General features: G+C 36.0%; 1 protein-coding gene across 2 annotated transcripts in view; it reads right to left on the reverse strand.

Moving 5' to 3' along the window:
- Positions 1-21679, reverse strand: part of Pik3c2g (phosphatidylinositol-4-phosphate 3-kinase catalytic subunit type 2 gamma) — a 271944-nt gene that overhangs the window by 195556 nt on the left and 54709 nt on the right. The window contains exon 1 of one of the 2 annotated variants that reach the window (XM_074075978.1): positions 20822-20901. Coding sequence is in view for 1 of the 2 variants with exons in the window: in XM_074075977.1 (XP_073932078.1) it covers positions 20822-20916 (95 nt within the window). In the remaining variant the exon portion in view is untranslated. Of the gene's footprint in view, positions 1-20821; positions 20917-21679 lie in introns of those variants that run through there. The other variant, XM_074075977.1, reaches the window with a different exon arrangement.

The raw sequence follows: 21679 nt of genomic DNA on the forward strand, positions 1-21679 counted from the left end.
TTTTCAGAATAGTCCCTCAGTAACACTATTTTAAAAAAGTAATATTTACTTTCCTTTTACTTTGAAAATTACCTTTATCTGAAGAGACACACTAAATGAGGTGTAGTATATGTGTGTGTATGTGTGTATGTGTGTGTGTGCACTGCATGTGTGTATTTTGCACATTCCTAGATATTACAGGAAAACTTGCGAATTTTGAATTCGTATTTTATAAAAGAAAACACATTACATTTGACAACACTTTTAAGTGTTCTGTCACCAAATAGCCACTGAACATCCATCTGGGCAAAATTTTTGTTGTGCTTGCTTCCTTTATTATCACAAACTATTGTAATGGTTCTGCCATTCAGAATAACATAAATTGTTCAACCAGGCACAAGCAAAAATTGCCATTGTCAGTGCTATGGAACTGCTGATACTCTTTTTTCTAGATGTCATATGGCCTAAATAAAAAACAATTATTTGACAGAAGAACCATCCCATTGAATATCCTATGGTAATAATGCAGAAGTTACTGTAGGATACAGTTCAATACCAGCATTTGGATATTTCAGCAAAAATGAAGCAACACAGGTCAATGATAAAGAGTGGAAGTAGAAGATTGCTATCCTAAGGAGATACCAATATATTTTTCATCCTTCCTGAAAAAAAGGAATTTACTCTTTTCTAAGTCCTTATTCTATAGTAAGTTAGCTATTCAGTTATAAAATGCCTTACAATCACATAAAAAAAGAAAAGAAATGACATGAGCTAGTTATTTGAAAACCAGCACAATAAACAGGATGCCCTTCATTTGGAATAAAGGCATTTGTATGTCTAGTTTGACATACAAATTTACTTGACTTTAACACAAAATTCCATAATTATAATACAGTAGCACATGGTTCATACCATGGATTAAATATTTCTTTCCAAACTATTCATAGTAAGCAACAAACACAAAATTTACTTCCTTTGTTGTAACAATAAGGGTTCAAACAAAAATTATGATCACCCAAGTAATTCGAGAAAGGTTTCAAAAGACTGGCAATGTGTGAGGATGGAGTGGAGGGAAATTACAATATATTGGCTGAGTGTTGGAGCCAAGGACAGTGGAACTGTTAATACTCCCAGGCCTGAGGTATGGGGGCAGTTTGTGGTCCTCGGGAGAGGCAGTGACAGTGAGAAGAGCAATGAAGCAATGAAGAGCCAGCTGAAGGACAGCTCTAAGTTTTGTGTTTATTATTAAAAAAAAAAAAAGTCACAGGGAGATTATAGAGTCTGTTGCTGCTGCTCTCTGCTCTCAACCATGGCTAATTATAGGATTTTCAGAAATTACCTACTTATTCTTTTGAACAGGTAATGTATTGACGTTACAAAATTCAAAAAGATGGAAATGGTAGTCTAATGAATAAAATCTCACATCCTTTTCTCCCTGCGTCCAGTTTCCTGCTGTAAATCCACTGCTCCTTGTTTCTTCTGTATTCTTACAGAAATTTCTCTCACAATTGCAATCAAGGGTAAGCAAACAACTATCTATTTTTAAAATTTTTCATACGAATGGCAACATATTGCACACAGAGACTCCATGTTGCCTTTGAAATAGAACAGCATATCTTGGAATCATATAAAGTCAGTACATAGAGTGCTTTCTAAAATAAATAGAATTTTATTTTATGAGTACTAAAAAACTTCCCACCCAGTAATTTATGGATGAGAATTTGTTTCCAAGAAAGCTTTTATTCTACAACCAAACTACCAGTAAGTATTATCACACGTATATCATGTTTTAATATATTTCTAATCAGTATTTAGAAATAAATTCGCCAATTCAGCGTACTTTCAAATTACAACCCTTTTTTTTAAATGTAAGAACTATCTGGGCAACTGTTTTTCTGCAGTTGTTCATAAAATGTTTTTACAATAAAATGAGTTAATGTTTAAAATACTGATTAATGCCTTAATAAAGATATTGGTACTTTATGGTAATCAAAAATAAAAGCAAATTTGCTTTGTGAAAACAAGTGCATTTAAAAATGTGAAAGAAAACTGAGTGTGGTGGCACAGGTTTGTAATTCCTCACTTGGGAGGCTGAGGCAGGAAGATCCCAAGTTCTAAGCCAGCCTGGGCTACAAAGTGAGACCCTGTCTCAAAAATATATGCATAAATAAATAAAAGTCATTGACAAATAAATTCCATAAATTTTACAACAAACTTTCACCTGTAACATGATAGCTTGTTTCACCATATAAAATGTTCAATTTTATGTGAACAATTTTCACCAGTAAATTGTTACCAAATTTTTAGTTGTTTCCAATCAATAGTAAAAGTAGTATGCAATTATATTTTATAACTAAAATTGAGCACCATCCCATGTGTGTAAAGACCATATATATTTTAATAATTATAAATAAATTACATACTTGTATGCTTCAACCACTTTTATGTATATGTATGGGCTCCATATTAATTAAGGAAATGAATTCTTTTTTTGAAGTTTTAATAAGAATTTATTTTAGTGCAACAGGATAAAATATAGACAAGGTGGGGAGACAGAAAAGAGACAGAAACATTTCCTGTTCCTCACACAGCAAATGGAGAAGATTTGACAAATAACACTTTTATATTATAGTAATATCTTCTCATGCTCATAAAAATACTGCCATCCTTTTTTCTTCTAATGTTTCCACTGTGTCTTGCTCCCTTCTCTAAATCTTTGATACATTTGGACCTTATGTTAGTGTATCCTCTGAGTTATATATAGCTCCAGTTCGTATAAATATCTACTTATATGTAGATCTAAGCAGTATTTATTATATTATCTTTCTTCCAGTGCTTTGAAATTTTTTAATTATAGATTCTTGAAGATAATCAGGTATATTTCTGGACTTTCTATTCTATGTCATTAATAGTTTTGGAAGTCTTTTTTCTGACAGTACCACATAATTTTATTTGTGGAAAAGAGTAAGTTCTTCTTATTATTTTACCAAAATTTCTACAAAGGGTCCAAAGTACTATAGAATACTCATGAAGAGATCAGATTTAAAACATAACCTGAATGGATTCTTTGTTTGGGCTGAAACAGCTTTAATAAAAAGGATAAATAAAAGCAACCAGGTGGAGTTAGACAAAAGGTCAAAGCAGTTCAAACACACTGAAGGAAAAGGGTGAAAGAAAATCTTTGCTATTGACCTTACATAGTCAACATTAGCAGCAACAGTACCTCTGCTATTTAAATGGTTGTTACTATAAAAGAAAAATGAAAAAAAAAATAAATGGTTGTTACTATTCCCATTGTACACTATGGAAGCTGAAGTTGGGGTAATTTAAGATTATACAGCAATTGAATTTGTGGTCTGCCTAATTTTTCTGTTCCACTTCAGCAAAAATACCAATGAGCATTTGCTAAATGTATTAAGCTAAGCATGAGAACTCGTAAGACAGCAGCCTACATACAAGACTAAAACCATAAATACCAAACGATTGACATGGACAAAATGTATTTTAGTATTGCATCAAAACTTCTGAAGGGAATTCTGGAGAACATAACTCAGGAAATAAAGGTAGGACTGGGACTGGCGGTGCGGCTTAAGCAGTAGAGCCCTTGCTTTGCAAGTGTGAAGTCCTGAGTTCAAACCCCAGTCCCATCAAGAAAATAATTTTAAATAACATAGGACTGGTGTTCTAGGAAAGGGGATTGAAGGTCAAGCCTAATATTACAGAGGGAATATGGCTATAATGTGTTTGAAGGGGATAGGCATTTTGTTTTTGTAAGACTTGAAACTTTTATATTCGTTGATTCACTTATGTGTTCATTCCATAAGAGAATAATGCTTTGGCACTCTCTGATGGACAAGAAGAAAGCCAATGTTTATTTCTTGTGAAAGGAGATTAATCACTCCATATGAGAGTTACAGATGGGAGTCAAAAATGGACAATTTGCGTAGTTATATAATCCTTCAAGTGGCAATGCTGAACTGGCAACTGTGTGGATAGTTCTTGGGTAGCAAAGAGAAGGTCATTACACTCTAAATTTCTTCCCACAAAAACTTGATCTAGTTTTAAAGGAATCCTAAGATTTCTCTTAGATCTAAAATATTAGAGCTGGCATGTACACTAATTATTAGTGTTACTGGATAGAGAGGAATCAGAGATAAACTTTAGCAATTCTCCACATTTTTCTTATAATCACAGAACACTCTTGCTGTGAAATTATTTTCTCCACATTCTTCCTATTTTGCTCTTTTCTTAAAGAAATAAATTAAATAAATTTCAACTTTTAACAATGGCATTTGTAATAATATTTTTTTTGATACACAGTCTCACTAAGAATTTCAGGCTGTCCTTGAACTAGCATCCTCTTGCCTCAGCCTCCCTAGTGCCAGGATTATAGATGTGCACCACCACTTTCCACTTTCTACTGCTATCTTGGGAAAGATTTTTCTATTTTTACAAAATCAAAAGGGTAAATGTTATATCAGAAAATCCTTTAAACACACAAAAAAAATGAAATGGGATCTTTATATCTTGTGTGCTGTGAAATGAACAGAAACTTTTTCTTAACCTAGAAAAAAATGTTATTACTTTTTATTACTTCGGAAAAAATCACATAAACACACGTACATGTGAATAGAACACTACATGCAGGGTAGGTACCCTGTTTATTTCTGAATAGAAATTCTACTTCTTAATTCGTAAGTCTAGTTTAGATTCCAGGTATACCTAAGAACCCTAAAACTACAGTATTGACTATACAAAGGAACTTGTAGCCCTAATGATCCAGATTTGACTTAGGTCTATTTGAAAATGGTAGGCACAAAAGATGTATAACATTTCCTATCATTTTCAAAATAGGATAAAAAATATAATATTTAGATAATGTAAAGATCTAAACAGCTTAGGCAATTATAAATGTTGCTGGCAGTATGTGAAGAATTCTAACGTTATAACTTGGTTCTATTTTTCTGATTTATTTCTTCCTGTAAGATCCAGCTTCAGAAACTTTATCTAGAAACTCCCTTTTTGCTTCTGTGTTGGTGTCTTTGTACAAGTTTGATGTTGGACTCTCTGTGTAGTCTTATCCATCATCTCCTAAAAACACTCTCTTAAAACTTTTCTTCCAAGAATTTCCCCCATCTAATCTTGCCTAATCCTAAAGTCACTTTTTCTATTTCTATTTCTATTTCCTAAAGGTTACTATAATTTCTTGGAATCATCATTATATCACATTAAATCTCATCTCAGATTTAATCACTGTTTTCATTTTTCCTTTTCTTCTAGGAAGAATTATTTTCAAGGACAAGCAATGTGTCAGTCAGCTTTCTATCCCCATGAATGTCTGACATGATCTACTTACAAGGAGATAAAGTTTATTTTGGCTCACAGAGTTGGTGGTTCCAGTCCAAGACTGGTTGGCCCTATTGCTTCTGGGCCTGTGGCAGAGGCAGTACATCATGGTGGAAGAATGTGGCCGAGCAAAACCATTCACCTTATGGTGAGCTAAGAAACAGAGGGAGAGGAAGAGAGCAGGGTCCCCAAATCCTCTTTAAGAACACACCACAGTGACCAAAAGTCCTCCCACTAGGCCCTATCTGTTAAAGTTTCCAACATTTCATAATAATGTCAAGCTGGGGACAAACCCATGGGCCTTTGGGGAATGTAGAACATCCTACCATAGCAGGTGATGGTATTTACATCTTAAACATTGGTCCACTGCATATCTTACAATACTCTGCACTCAGTGAATATCACTAATTGCTTTTGAGTGAGGTGAGTACTTACATTTCTCAAACTTCAAGGGTGCATGTTATTAGTTAAAACAAAGCCATAGTGACCATTCATTTTAATATACCTTTAAATACAGTATTTTGCAAAAATATGCATATTAAACTTTAATCTGATGTCTCCAGCTAGCATAGCACAAATCTTAAATGCCATTTGTACTTGGCCAATTTAGCTCATTAACGAAGACTGGTATTCAGTCCCACTACTGAATTAAATTATGTTTATTTAAAGTTTTGCATTTTATAGCTTTGTCTGAATAATAAAATGCATAGATAGAAGTGGGAGATTAAAAGAAAACAAAGCTTGAAGAACAGTTCAATCAGAGGTTTATACAGAACAATCTGTACTGTTGCACTTGGCACTTGTGTTTCTTCTGTCTTTGGCACACTGTTCTCATACTTTTATTTATTCCTTATTATCTGCTTCACTGATCTGCCCTTTGGACTTCCCTAAACTGTAAAAGATTTTGAGTTTGCTGCATATAGAAAATAAATAGATACTGTCATAAAGAATTGACCTTGCTTCCTTCACTCTGCAAGTAACTGTGACCACATGTACCCACCAGCCTGTCCTATCACTCTTCATCTTCTCCTGCTACTATGTATAGGCTTTGTACCAATCCTCTTGATCAGTGCTTGGAGACAGTGCACCAGAATTCTCTTGCTTTCTTTATCTCATCAACATTGCCCTCTCTTTTTCCCCATCAGTACATTTTTTAAAAAGTCATTATTTTCCCAACATTTAAAACAAACAAAATTCTTCTTGTGTTCCTACAGCTACTGCCCCATTGCTCTCCTTCCCTTTCCAGACAAACTCCTAAAATCATTGTCTTTGGTACCTCTTTTTTCCTCTCCTCTCTTTGATCTGTTCCTACCTAGCTTTCACATCCACCCTACTAAGAATGCTTTCTTGATGACCTCCCATGACCTCCACCTCAGTTCCTCCCAGCCTGTCAGCAGCATTTCACAAAGTTGGACACATCTTTCTTTTTATACTTTATTTAGTCTTGCAAGATTACATGCTCACTTGGTTTACCTTTTGCAACATTGACTGTTTCTTTTCAGTGCTCTTTTCTGATTCTGCCATACTTTCACTTTTAAATGTTGGTTTGATTACTATTTGGACTTCTTTTCCTTTGTAATTGTGCTCATTCTCCTACAACCTCATCAATTCTAATGGCTTTAAACTTCCTCTGATTGTTGATAATTCCCTCATTTTCACCTTTAGCCCAGAGGTAGATGTTGAGTTGGTATTTCAGACTATAAGAGGTCCAAACTGAGCTTTTGATAGAGTTTTCTCCCCCTCTTAGAAACATGTACTCCTGAAACTATTGTTTCAGTTCAGGTAAGAACATTTATATCATCCTTTTACTGCTTTCCTATGCCCCTCACCTAATCTTTCAGAGAATTCTGTTGGTTTTCAAAACACATACCCAGAATTCAAACATTTCTCATTTCTCCCACAGCTGCTCTCTGGTCTGAGCCACGGTTACCTTTGTCTGGATGATTGCATTAGACTGCCAGTTGGTTTCCTTGTTCCTGTCATTTCTCTTCTTTAGTTGACTTTCAGTAACAGGGCTGGAGTGACTGTGTTAAAATGCAGGCCAAATCATGTCTTTCATCTTCTCAGAGCCCTCTAATGACTGTCTGTCTCACAGCAAAGCCAATATTCTAATAGTGGCCTAGAAATTTTTGTGTAATCTGCCCATCCTCTTTACCCTTTTGCCTTCTAACCTAAGAGACAACTACTCTTCCCTTTGCTCCAGGTGCTTCAGCCACACTGTCTTCATCATTTTCCATCTAACACCCAAATGTACATATCAATGCCTTTGCCCATGCTATACTCTCTTCTTGGTATCGTCTTCCTTCAGCTACCTGTGCAGTCCACTCATTCCATTGAAGCCCTTCTTCAAATGCCATTTTTTAAATAAGGCTTTTTCTTGCTACTGTATTAGTCTTACAACACCTAAACCCTCACACTCCTTGTCTTCTGCTTGCTTTACTTTTCTTTCTAGTTCTTATCAATGTCTTACAAAGATTTAGCTGATACAATGATTCAGTCTGGGGAATCTAATTAAAATATTCCTGAACTATCCTCCAACAAATGAAATATCTTCATTTAATAAGATAATAAAAATAAGACAGTGAAAGAAGGAAAAACACAAGAAGTAAGTGATATTTGTCAACACTGGGAGCTGTGTAGGCCATGTTGCATGATTTCATGTCATTTCAGCCTCAAAAATATCTAAATTCTTTCAATTATTGATTTGCTCAATATGTATTTATTGAGCAAAATAAGTATCAGGTACAATTACAGGTACTTTTAGAATTATTTTTCTTTTGCAGTGAGGACCTGAAAGGTTAGGAAATTTAAGCAAATTTTCCAGGACAAGAAAATCTTGGTATGTCATAACAGGTGAATGAAAGAATGGATCCAGAGACTGAAGCACCAATTTGACCTAATTTTAATGTACATGTATTTTTTGGTGGTACTGGGTGTTGAACACAGGACCTTGTGCTTGCTACCACTTACGCCACACTCCCAGCCCTTTTTGCTCTTAGCTCTTTTTGGAATAGGATCTCACATTTATGTCTAGGCTGGCCTGGACATAAATCCCTGCATATCTGGGATTACAGGTGATCTCTACCATACCCAGCTGTTGGTTGATATCAGGTCTCATGAATTTTTTGCCCAGGCTGGCCTCAAATTGATATCTTCTACATCTTTGCTTCCAAAGTAGCTAGGATTACAGGCATGAGTCACTAGTGCCAGGCAACAAATTACTTCTTAAGGACATTCTTGAGCCACTGCAAGGAATCATGGGTAAAGGAAAGAGAAAGAGTAACAACCAATCTCCATTGGTCACTGTCGGTTTGGAGGGAATTGTTAACTATGATCTTGAAAGTGAAAATAGATAATATTCTTATACCTCAAGAACATATTATCTCACTTTACTTAGATGCTCAGTAATTAGATGTATTATAAACATTTTACACCAAATAAATAAGTCACTAAAAGCTTAAAATATGGCTAAGTAGTGGAAACTCCAACCTAACTATCAATCATGTTTGGTCCCCATTTTTTAGAGTATGCTTTAGGATTCACTACCTTCTCTCTAATAATCTTTGCTACAGTGTTCCCCTAAGGTGTTGGGAGCAGCCGTGCTTAGTGATCTGTGCTCTTGCTATTGTAAGAAATTCTTCAAACTTTCTTTGTTTTTTAAGTTCTTAACTTTTTAACACTACAATTTTTCATTTTCAGTTCATTCATAACCATTTAAAAGAACCAAGGAATTGATAAAAGTTTCTTTCTTTTCTTTTTTTCTTTTTTTTTTACTATTTTCTTCTGTATTGTGCTAGCAGGCAGATGAGTGATGAGGGTGAGATAGATGCTGGCTGTCGAAATGCAAAAAACATGTATCAACAAGCAATCTGTGAATGTTGCTAGATTTCTCTGTTAAGTTTCTCTTACAGTAAATGACACACATGTTCCCAACTTGTGCTGACATTTAGAACATTTCAAGATATTTTTCTCAATGGCTCAGTCAAGAAATTTGTTTATGCAGTGATATTTCTATTCTCATTTTCATCCCTTTGAAATTTTATTATTAAACTTTAATTATAAATTCACAATGAGGATAAAGAAAGAGGAGTGGAAGAAGTGTGGAATCAAATGTCAGGAATCCAAGATCTAAAATTATTAATATGATAACAATGTTGAGAACTAGAATTGTGGTAATAGTTTTTATCTTTTCTAAATGACTCAAAAACATATCCATATACATATATATTAGGATGTCTCCCTGCTTTTGATGACTAAACTCAAGCAAGATATAGCAATTATTTGCCATTCTGTCAGGAGGGTTTAGAGTGTCAGGAAGCCTGTCAACTCTGAAGACAAGTCACTATTTGTGAAAAGTGTTCATTCTCCATTGCTCAAGAATGAATCATATATACCAAAGCAAGAGCAAAAGTTCTGAATTGTTAAACAATGACAAGTACTTGATTGAAATACACAGGCTGAATTTTGGTGCAGTAGAAATAATGTATATGAATTTCTTTACACAAAGAACAATAAAGTAGCTTTCTCTTATAATTATATTAATTGAATACAAATGATAGAAAATCAAATTAGAAGAAAAATCCTCAGTGCTTTCAAATAATGATCTTTTTTATGAGCAAGGATACAAGGGAAGAGAGTCCTCAAATAAAAGGTTTACTCATTAACAAAACAGAAAGAGTTCCACATCTTCACAGCTCAGAAAAACAAGGCAAAAGTATAGAATAGAGGAGTCAGAGAAAAATCAGAAGCTGTTCAGTGATTCCCCAGTGTTCATAGAGTCTCAGTACAGAAAACAGTATTTCAAAAGACAGTCAATGGCTGCTTGGCCAGGCCCCCTTCTGGACCACTTCCTGTCAAATTGCTACATGTTGCCTTTCATTTTTCAATCCCAGTTTTAGAGACAACATAGTTAAAATCAGTAAAAAGCACTGCACCTGGACTTGATCAGTGTAATACCTGATATCTCTTGAAAATTTTTCATTTCACAGCATGATGTAATTTCATAAATCATTTAACTCAACCTATTCCAATTCCAGAGAGTTAACGAGTCTTGTTCTTTTAAGAGCAAAAATGATTACCAGAACACCAAGGCCCAAGATATCCAGTCTAATAGGACTTGTTATGATTGACAGTTGTTTTATTAAATATAGTAGTCAAGGTAGGTTAAACTGCAGGCAGTACAGATTCTTATTAAGCACTTGCCATTGCATTATATACATTGTTCTGTGTTTGGCATGAATGGTTCAGACTCATCTTCACAGTCCAGTAGAGAAACTTAAGCTCTTTTCTTCAATCTTACAACAAAGAATCGTTTGTTTTTGAGATTTCAAAACCTTCAGGGGAGATGGCTAGCTTAGGGATAAATTACGAACATCCTAAACCAAACATAACCTGATTAAGTTGATTGGTTCAAGATGACATACGACCCAAATTCTGACAAATGTTATAAGAAGTTAGGCCCTGCTGCAGGTTTGTGGGATGTTTTTTGATGCTGAGGAAGTTATATCCTCTTTTCTTTTGGTACATGATATTGTGTGTGCATGTGATACCAACGAGATGAACTAGAACTAAGGACAAGTCAAAACATTGAGAACAAGTCAAATAGAAAGATGGAAAAAACTATGTGAAGACAAAGTTTGTTTAGCTGCAGCCCAATGTATCTTACAGGAAAGGGAAATGGTAACATAAACAAATGTATGAGATATTAAGAACTGTATGGGAAGGATGTACAAGGGCCGAAGTCACACGTGTCCTCAAAAGACAATAAAAGGTTAAGCTGATCCCCAAAGGGTTCTGTGTAGCAAGAGGACAGCTGCACTTTAAATAGTTGGAAAAAACCATGTGCAAAGTCATTAGGGAAAAAAATTCTTCTGAAAACTTGAGTAACTGCTTGAGAATAGGAAAAGGTTATGTAGAATGTAGAAAGATGAGGGTGGGAGGTAAAGCAAGTTAAGGTCATGAGTCATATAGTCATATTAAGAGAGAATAGATTTCATCTCAGAACCTAACAATTCTAAACCCTGTCATCAAGAAAGAATGGAATTAATAAATTATGTGAATCAGTTTGGGGTTGCCCAGGAAGTAGAGCCTATTTTATGAGGTAGGGATCAGGTGGTCTCACATAAAAATTACTCTTAGGACACTGTGGACTAAATGACTGTTGAAGGAGAAAGATTACTGGGTAAGAATAACACTGCCTAGATTTTCTGTGTTGAGCATCTTAACAAAGGCTCCTGGACAATGAATATGAAAAGTAAGGGTACAAGGATTGAAAGGGTAGAGGGTGGGAATATTGAATTCAGTTTTTCACCCCTTGAACCAAGATTTCTGTCTACATAAATATCTTAATAATGAGCCCTTCTGGGAAAAAATGGTTGTGAAATGTACCAAAAAGTGAAATCTCTTGGGGTCATTCAGAGAATTTTTAAATTAAAAAATTACTTTACTATTGAATTAGCATGGATTAATAATATGAATGGATTTCACTGTGATAATTCCATATGTGCATACAGTATACTTTGAACAAGCTTACCTTAGAATTTTTAGACAAAAGCCAAAGGCATTCATATTGAGGATGATCTGCCAAAGTGATGATTTTCTTTTTTTATTTTTTAAGTAATGATTCTTAACTGAGTAGTTAGGTAGTCTTGTTTGTTTGTTGAGGCCAAATTAATTTTTCTAAAGAAAGCCTATCAATATATGTGGTACTGACTTTTTTTTTAACATCTTTTTTCTCTACTACTTGATAGTCAAAATTTCTTGAGTCATCTACACTGCTTTACATGTGTGGTAGAAATTACTCTATTCACCAGATCAAACTTAATTTTCCTACACTTCCTTGTGGTTAGGTGAGACTTTGTTACTGATGTTTTGGTATGGGATGAAGAATAACAGTATATGATACCAGCACCTAAAAATAACTTGAAAGGGATGCTGTTCTTCTTATGTTTTCTTTCTTTATCTGGGTCCAAGTTCTGGAATTCAGGTACGAATTCCATTCTGGGGAATTCTATGATTTGAATTTGTCCTATCTAAAATTTTGTGTGCTGGAAATTTAACCCCAGTGCAATAGTTTTAGGAGATCCTCTTAATGGGAAGTGTTTAGGACTTCATAAGGACTCTGCCCTCGTGAATGGATTAGTGCCTTTATTTTAAAAGGGTTGGAGGAGTGGGTCTCTTTCTTTTGCTTTTCTACCATGAGAGCAGGAACATCAGGAAGCAACATTCAATGAGCCATCTTGGAAGTGCCAGATATGCTCTTGCCACATAAAAACCCACGTAGCACCTTGATCTTAGACTTCTCAGTCTCCAGAACCTTGAGAAATAAATTTCTGTTGCTTTTGTGTTACCCAACCTGAGGTATTATGTTACAGTAACATGCACAGACTGACACAGGGAATGACTGAGAACCAGATGGAAAGGAACTGTGTGGGTGCTGTCAATGTGCTTGATGACTTCCAATTCTGTCACTGATCAAAAATTTCCCCTTCCCTTCAGGTTTCTGTATTCAGCCATCTATTTGGTACTTTTAGTTGGAAGAGAACTAATGCCTAATTTTGTTTTTGTTTTCTTATTGCCATGTTCTGACCCGTACTGTAGGAATTTATTTTCTAATTCACTTAACTTGATGAGATGGACTGACTTAATTATATGAGGATAATGCTGGCTGCTTTCTCAGAAAACCGAGAAAGTCTTGGTTTTATAAAACATGTGCTTAAAAGTACAAACTAAATGTGGTTTATAAGAAAATTGCTTTGTAGTTCTCTTATCACTCATGGTTTGATCTTAAAATTAAGAGAGCAAATTTAGTGTTTTTAAAGTATGTACAAGCAGTACAAAAGATTCTGGAAAAACCCTATTGTCTACTTCAAAGGTCCTACAAGGGCGATCTGGCTGCGACATCTGTCACCCCATTGATCGCCAGGGTTGATTCGGCTGATCTGGCTGGCTAGGCGGGTGTCCCCTTCCTCCCTCACCGCTCCATGTGCGTCCCTCCCGAAGCTGCGCGCTCGGTCGAAGAGGACGACCATCCCCGATAGAGGAGGACCGTTCTTCGGTCAAGGGTATACGAGTAGCTGCGCTCCCCTGCTAGAACCTCCAAACAAGCTCTCAAAGGTCCTACAAGGAAACTGGTGGCTCATGTCCATAATCCTACCTACTTGGGAAGCTGAGTTCAGGAGGATGGCATTTAGAGGCCAGCTTGGTCAAATCGTTCACAAGACTCCATCTCAATCAAAAGGTGGGTGTGGTGGTGCATGTCTGTTATCCCAGCAATGGCAAGAAGCCTAAAATAAGAGTATAACAGTCTACACTGGCCTGGGTAAAAAGTAAGATGCTCTCTCCAAAATAATCAGATCATAAAGGGCTCGAAGGGCTTGGGAGTGTGGCTTAAATGGTAGAGCACCTGCCTAGCAAGACTGAAGTCCTGTGTTCAAACCTCACTACCGGACAAAAAAGTGGAGGGGGGGGGCCTTCACCAATAATTTTTGGAGATTTTTATAATACCTATTAATAATACCCAATTACCTAATACCTATTAAATGTAATTAACATTTAAAGTTTACAGCACTTGTGGATCACACCAAAAATTAGTGACAAAATTTTGAGCTATCTATCGACATGAAAATCTCAATTTGGAATACTATTTTCAAGTTAATAAAAAGCTACCTGTTCAGTACTTGAATGAGTTTCTAAATATTTAGAGAAAAACAAACATTTTATAAATACTTCAAATTGTATTTTTTTAGAAGTAGATATTGAATTAGAAAGAGACTTGAACTGGATATGAAATGCCATGAAAAACAGAGTTTAATCTCATTCTTTAACCAACTAGATGATTATCATTGGTTAAATCATTTAATTTGTTGAAATCCCTCTCTGGGCTAATAATGGTTGTTAAGGTCCCATTTGATCCCAAATCCCATAACTCTATCTGATAGTTTGCTCATTTTGGAAGCCAAATTTAAGTGCTATTAGACAAGGATAATATCTAAACAGAGTGCCTTTGAGTTGACCATATATTTTTTTGGCTAGGGAAAAATTAGCCTGATTGAGAAATATAGATAATTAAGCACTGTTTTTCAAGGCCTTGAGCCATATCCCCAAAATAAACTATGATAGTCAAGAACTCACATTATTCTAGAAAAACAAGATTACTATTTCAGGAAGTGCTGATGTAATTGCATGTGGCTCTTATGACGAAGAATTGTTGGGGAGTAGATAAAGTTGAAAAGTTGAGCTATCAAAGGTAAGTTGGGCCCTAAGTTTCATTTGTGGTCAGGATGTCTATACAAAATCCTTACATTCATAACTCTTCACTTTCTAAAAAAAACAGAATAAAATAATTTGAAGGAGAAATTGAAACAGGGAGACCTTTAAGTGGAACTCTGTTTCTGGCTTTTGCCAGAGTTTGTATGAGATGATATTTTCATATATTTTTTGATAGCAGTAATAAAACTTAAATGACATTATAAAATTATACAAAAATTATATGGAGTTAAAAAGGCTTTTTTTTTAAACTAAAGGAGCTACATAAAATCCCTATCACATAAAGTAGAAATGAAGCAGACAAAACAAATGTCCCTCTATCATGTTTTCAACCACGCTAATGGACGTTAATGTATGCCACTTTTTCTTCAGGTTGGTTAGGGTAGAGAAGAGGTATTGTTTAAGCAAGTTGCTTATTGTGGAGATTCCCTTTTGTGTATACATTTTTGAGAAAGAAGATTGCAGGAGATCGATACTAAGTGACAGCAAGACATTTCTTTCTCTTACAAAAGAGTGAAACAATATTTTATTATTTATTATGTTGTGAAGGTAAAAAGGTGAATTAGTGGCAATAAAATGATTCTTGAAAGTAAAGGATTGAGGCTTTAAAGTCTCCTATTGATTCTGTACTATGTGTGGTCTACCACACTGTGAGAGCTCCCTCCTATACAGGTCTTTACTCTTCACAGTGTCTCAGACATCGAAGCAAAGAAAACACTTACCTCCTCTGTGTATTCATTTGTATGCCTTTATCAGTATTTAAAACTGACAGAATGGGACCACACTGTTAGGTTTTTGATTTATTTGATGTCTGGCTTTGCCTTTCTGTTTGTATTTGGAACAGGTCATAGGCAAAACTAGGAAATGGACAGAATTTGTTGAATTCCTTCCTTCTACTGTGTTCCTGTCATAGAGCTAGTGGGCTTTGACTAGTTGTCTGGATGCTAAGACAATAGCCACAAGCTTCTTTAAAGCACGGATCATCTGCATTTTATCCTTAATAGTTCAACAGTATCAGCACCTCAGTGCACCTCAGTGCTCAGTGAGTATGAGCACTTCAGTGTTCATTATGTAAAAGAACAAGTGATCAATTTATCATAAACATTATATTCTGAGTATATATTTTCATATTAGGAGGGCACTACTGGGAGGGAACAATTAGTAACCTCAAGGAGTGACTGTTACATGAGAGAACTTCCTGTCATCAGCAGAGACATATTGTGGGCAGGGGTGAGAGGGCATCTCTGACTTCAAATTGCAGGATGCAAAATTTCCATGCAATTTTGATTTATTTTAAAAAGTCCCCAACTTGAGAAATTGGCCTAAAATTCTAGGTAAGCAAAAGTTTAAGGAAGATGAGTCAAAAAAAAAAAAAAAAGATTGGGTAGTTTTGCATCATCTAGGTGTGGTGGGGAGGAGATCAAAGCTCAGAGGAACTTTAATACCATGTGCTGCCTCCAAAATGCCTTGTGGTACTAAGACACGTTTGATATAAGTCACTCTCTGCTCTCACACCTGATCCAGCAGACATCGTGCATCAGCTTATTCTGAGGTCCTAATTCCTGATTTCTGATCATATCCTCCCTCATCTCCAGTTTTGTCTTCACTGGTAACCTCCATTGCTAGTTCTTGATTGGACCAGGCTTCTGAAATTGGTCCAACTCTGTCAGGTTCTTGTTTGGATGCTCCAACAGCACTCTTCTTCCTCCTTCTGTCATAAGTCTGCATGTGCACAGCAGAGCCCACACGTCCATTCTCTCTTCAACAATAATTCCTTGACTGAAGTGCCAAGTATCACCCACTGCAGGTACTCATGATATGTCAGTAAATATAGCAGGAAGAAAAAACCCTGCACCGATAGAGCTTCCAATAGAAGCTTCATCTCAGGGTGTTCCCACATTTTGAAAGGGTCATTTTTATATTTCACAGCATTGTGTCTTAAGTGATACTTTTATTAGGGAGGTATGCTACAAAATGGCTTCCTACCATGGAGACTATGATTAAAATTGGCTCTTTCTTGGATCTCATTCTGCTCTAATTTGTGAAAACACATATAGTTGTCCTCTGTACCCATGCATTCCACCACATTTTTGGATTCAACCTATTGCTGATGGAAAATATTGAAAAAATAAACCTCTTGTGCTGAAGATGTAAAGACTTTTTTCTTGTTATGATTTCCTATGCAATATGGTAAAACCGTTTTCATGCATCTACATTGCATTAAGTACTGTAAGTAATCTAGAGATGATTAAAGTATATGAGCAGTTGTGGGTAGGTCATATACACATCCTCTGCCACTTTACATAGGGGACTTGAGAATCAGTAGATTTTGGTATCTGCTGGGGAGAGGAGGCAGGGTATGGAAGAAATCCCCAGCAAATACAAAGAGATCATTATATTTAAATTCATTATCTCCATTAAGAAATAATTATCTTAGGTCAGGTTCCCTAGAACAGTGTGTGAAACAGAAATCTTAGTGAATGTGGTTTCCTGAAGAAGCCCTCCTTAGGGAAAATCCTACAAGGGAGCATTATAGAGGATAGATGTTAACAAGGACAAGGTCTCAGGCGGAGTCTAGCCTTGATGCAGTCACAGGGCATCTCTAGATGTAAATTTTACCATAAATATTTTCCTCCTCCTAAGCCAGGGGGCTATGGAAGCAGAGGACAATTGCCAGAGTTGGAGCAGTGGCCAGCAGTCAGTATAGAAGCTAGGGATGGATGTGGCAGCCAGGCAAAGATGACCTGGTTGTGACACCAGCAGGGCTTTTCATAGAGCTTCAGGTAAATCTGTAATTTGAAATTCCATGAGGACCACTGTGTCACCAGTATGTGAAAATATTGCTGGCTTGAAAGACATTTCTATAATTTAATGAGTTTAAAAACAATTTTTGGTCACCTAATGAATTCCAGACATTATGTAGAAGACTATGGTGTAGTTGTTGCTGTCATTAGCCATAATAAGTTCTAGAAGGCGAAGTGGACAGGTCTGCAGGGGTGTTGAGATTGGGAGAGATGATGTCTAGCAGAATCATTTATAGTAGTTCATGGGAGTAAATCTCAATTCTGTTGGGGGCTGGGAAGAGGTGTGGTATCCCAGCCAATCCAAGGCAGAGTCTTCATAAGGTCTTCCCTATGATTGCACAAATTGGTGTCTCACACAACAGAAATTTCTTCTCACTGCTCTAGAGCCCAGACTTTGAAATCAAAGTGTTTGCCAGGACATGTCCCCACAGGCATCCCAGCATTTGGTGGCTCCAGGCTGTCCTAGGCTTGGGTTTGCATCAGTATAGTCAACACCCTCAAATTCCCCTGTCTTGTGTGTGTATCCTCTTTCTGCCTCTTATAAGGTCACTCGTAATTGGATGGAGTGGCAACCCTAATAATCTAGGGTGATCTCACCTCAAAATCTTATTTTTATTTTCATCTTCAAAGAAGGATGTAGTCATACCTGTTTTGGGTCACCATTATTCCCAATACTTCAAGAGCAGTTAAATTGCTTCCTGTTACAAATGGAAGGGAGCACTGGATTTTAATCTTCTATAATTTATTGTTGTATCACAGGGAGAAGGTCTTCCTAGGCATGCGCCCCAAATACTGCAGTTGTCATGTATATTTTAAGGTACAAATTGGGGGGGGGTAAAGCTTTTAAACTTCCTAAGTCCAAAGCTTCTAGTTACTCCCCCTTTTTTTTGAAAAGAAAATGGGGTTCCTCATCCTAAATTCATCCTTCCAATGGAGAAGTCTTACAGTAACTACAAACCAATTTCCCTTTTCAGAAATGCTATCTACATTGAGGCCAAGTACTCAAGATGGTTTCTCTCTCTCTCTTTCTCTCTCTCTCTCTTTCTTTTTTTTAAAATAGTGTCTTGTTATGTAGTCTGGTCTGGTCTCAAATGCATGATCCTCCTGCCTCAGCTCCTGAGTGCTGGGATTACAGGTGTGTAACACCATGCCTTGCTTCAAGACAGTTTTCATTCCAAAACTGTTTATTCATAGTTCAGTATCTAGTGAGATAACCTTCTTGACAGTGAGGTTTGGAAGTAGAGGCGTGAGGTGAGCTGTTTAGGATGTGTAGAATTTATAGTGCTTGATAAACAGTGAGTTAGATTAGTGAGGAACAGAGAAGGACTACATCATAGGTGAACAGGGTAAAATTGAGTGAATATGTGGACTCTGAAGAAACAGTAGCTTATCCAAGTAAAAAAGAAAACTCATTAAGCTGGCGACTGAGTGCTTCTGCCTTTTAAAAAAGTTTCAGGGCATTACATTTTTTTTTTAGAAAGAGTCTCAACTTCCTTTAAAGTTTTAACTCAAGCACTCTGCATGAAATGCTTTCTATACATGATTCTAGGCAGGAACTATTCTTAACGCCATAATATGTTTTAAACATAAACAATATTATTCCATGCTTTCTGCATGTTTCCTGCTTCTTAAGCTTTTACTTGTTTTAAAAGGATGTTGATATTTCAGAATCTCCCTTCTGGTTTTCATTTTCCTTTTTCTATAGTTTTAAAGACTTTTTCCACAAAAGCAAGCATCTCATTTGTAATCCATATCTTTCTTCTGCTCTTTCTATGTTACTTCAAATCACAATGGAGGAATAAGGCTTTATTGTTGGTCTTTTTCCTAGGCTGAGAAAGACTTTGGAAACAGTGACTTGATTATATCTATGTGAACTTGATTTACAACTTTGTTTCCACTCATTGTTGCCTTTCAAATGACTTCACTTTTCACACCACTTTAGCAGATGAAGAACTTAGTAGAGCAGTACAGGTATTACAGCAATTACTAATCAATCTGGACAAGTACTTAATATGGTATTCAAATTTTCAACATATCTTTTTAAAGAAATCATGTTTACATAATTTATGTACTATTTTGGTTCAAATACTTAACTTGAGATTATTATCTGGTCATGTTGCTTTGAATATGATTTCATTTTAACCATTCCAGTAAAAAAGTTAAATTTTAATGGAAGTAAATTTTGACTTTAATGGAGTCCTAGTTTGAATGTGGAGGAGAACACCACAAATTGTATCTTCTTAATCTTACTTTGAACCATTGTAGATGGTTGGGGAACTGAAAAGACTTCATTCAGAGCTTTGATGAGAGTCTGTTCAGCAAAGGGCCCAGTGTAGGAAAATGCATCCAATGCATTATTATAATTACATATTAGAGGAAATATTCTGCTTCTTGAATGAAGCATTTAAAATGAAAATGAGTAAATCAAGTGTGCAAATCAAAGGTGGGTCTCTCACAAGTCCCTGAGTCTCTCCTTGACTGTGAAATGCTTGAGACATTTTCATGGGAAGAGTGCTTTCAATATGAATAACATTTCTTGAAGCAGGAAACCATAATACTCCAAATGGTGCTGAGTTGCTGTTGTTCTTTTAACTAGCATTCTTAACTAGCAACTGAAGCAAGTCAACTAGCAATAGACGTAAAAAGTCTCACATTCTTGAGAACAAAAGAAAAATGCTCTTTATTCCTAGGTTATTGACACTTGTAATTGTTCAAATTTTGTGCTACGAAACTGAATCTAGAAGGTAGGCAATAAAAAGAAAAGTAGAAAAAACAGCTTGCGTGTCATATGATCTTCCACAGGACTACAAATAGGTAATAATGGGAGAAATTCTGAGAATCTCTTAAATAATTCTTATTTCTCCATTAGTAATACTCTAAATTTCTGCTTGGGAAAAGCTTAGTGCTCTAGAGATTTTGCAACAGAAAGAGTATATATTTGGCCTGGAGGTGTGACTCAAGAGGTAGAGAGCTTGCCTAGCAAACAAGTTCTGAGTTCAAATCCCAGTACTGCCAACAGAAAGAGCAAGAGAGAGAGAAAGAAAGAGTATATGTTGGTCATCAGATCCCATTGTTTATAATTAACTTTTTGCAGAAAGTACTTTAGTAAAACACATGCTTTTAAAACATTGACAGATTTTATATTGAAATCTTCAGTGCATTAAACATAACCACAAATAGCACAAGAAACTATCATTTGGATTATAATTCTAATTGGGTTTAGCTAACTGTTCAACAGTAACAATTGTCCAAAGGAAAATTATGACAGTTAAACTATACTCACAAATAAAAATAACTGACAAAGACTCAAAGTTGGCTGAAGTTTACATCACTTACAAGATAAAAGAATCCTCTATTTCTTCTAATACTGCTCCACAGGGAAGATGCAATTACAAAACATCCCAAGCTGACTTAATTACTCTTACCAGTACAGACGATGGGCCACCTGGATGCTTTGCAAGGAGCGGTGTAGCAGGAGTTTTACCAAAGGACTTTCAAGGCTCCACTCAAACTTGACAGCCTGCAGTAAAAGACATATTACTCTACTTTTCTTTTTCTCAGTAAAAAAAAAATAGCAGAATATGGAGGATCCAAAGTGGCTTAAGAAAACACATGGAAAACGCATGTATGTTTCAATAAAATGGTGATAGATTTGATAGTTTATTTGTTAATATATAACTAATACACAGAGTACATATTTGTTTCCTTTCCTTATTTAGGGGTTAAGCAAATGGTTGGTAGAGTTCAACCAAGCCCTGGGGAAGAATCCCTGCACAAAAAATAATATGAACAATGGCCCTGGCATACAAAAATGGAATTATTAAGCAACACATACTTCTACACATCTGGAGATGAAATTAACGCACCTTCAAAGCCTTGGCAGAAATCACCTACAAGGTTTATCAGTATTAACTTGCAGATTTTGAAACTTTGCTTGAAATTTCAAAGCTGATTGTTACCACTATAGCTAATCCTCAAATATTTTCCTTTATCTCCACTTTGAACAACTCTGGAAGGTTTATACTTTCCCCCCCTTTATTGTTGTGCTGGGAGGGAGTATACTGTAGCATTTACAAAGGTTCTTGCAATGTATCAAATATATCATACATGGATTCACCCCGTTCACTGCTCTAGATTCCTGGAAGCTTCAACAGGCATCATTTTTCCATTGACATACATGTGTACACATTTTTCACAGCTTATTCACCCTCTTACCCCCTTTCCCTGCCACTTCCCCACTGGTGCCGGCACTCTCCCTTCCTCCCTACCCCACAGGACCTGTT

This window comes from Castor canadensis, chromosome 6, assembly GCF_047511655.1.
Source record: "Castor canadensis chromosome 6, mCasCan1.hap1v2, whole genome shotgun sequence".
Taxonomy (NCBI): Eukaryota; Metazoa; Chordata; class Mammalia; order Rodentia; family Castoridae; genus Castor; species Castor canadensis.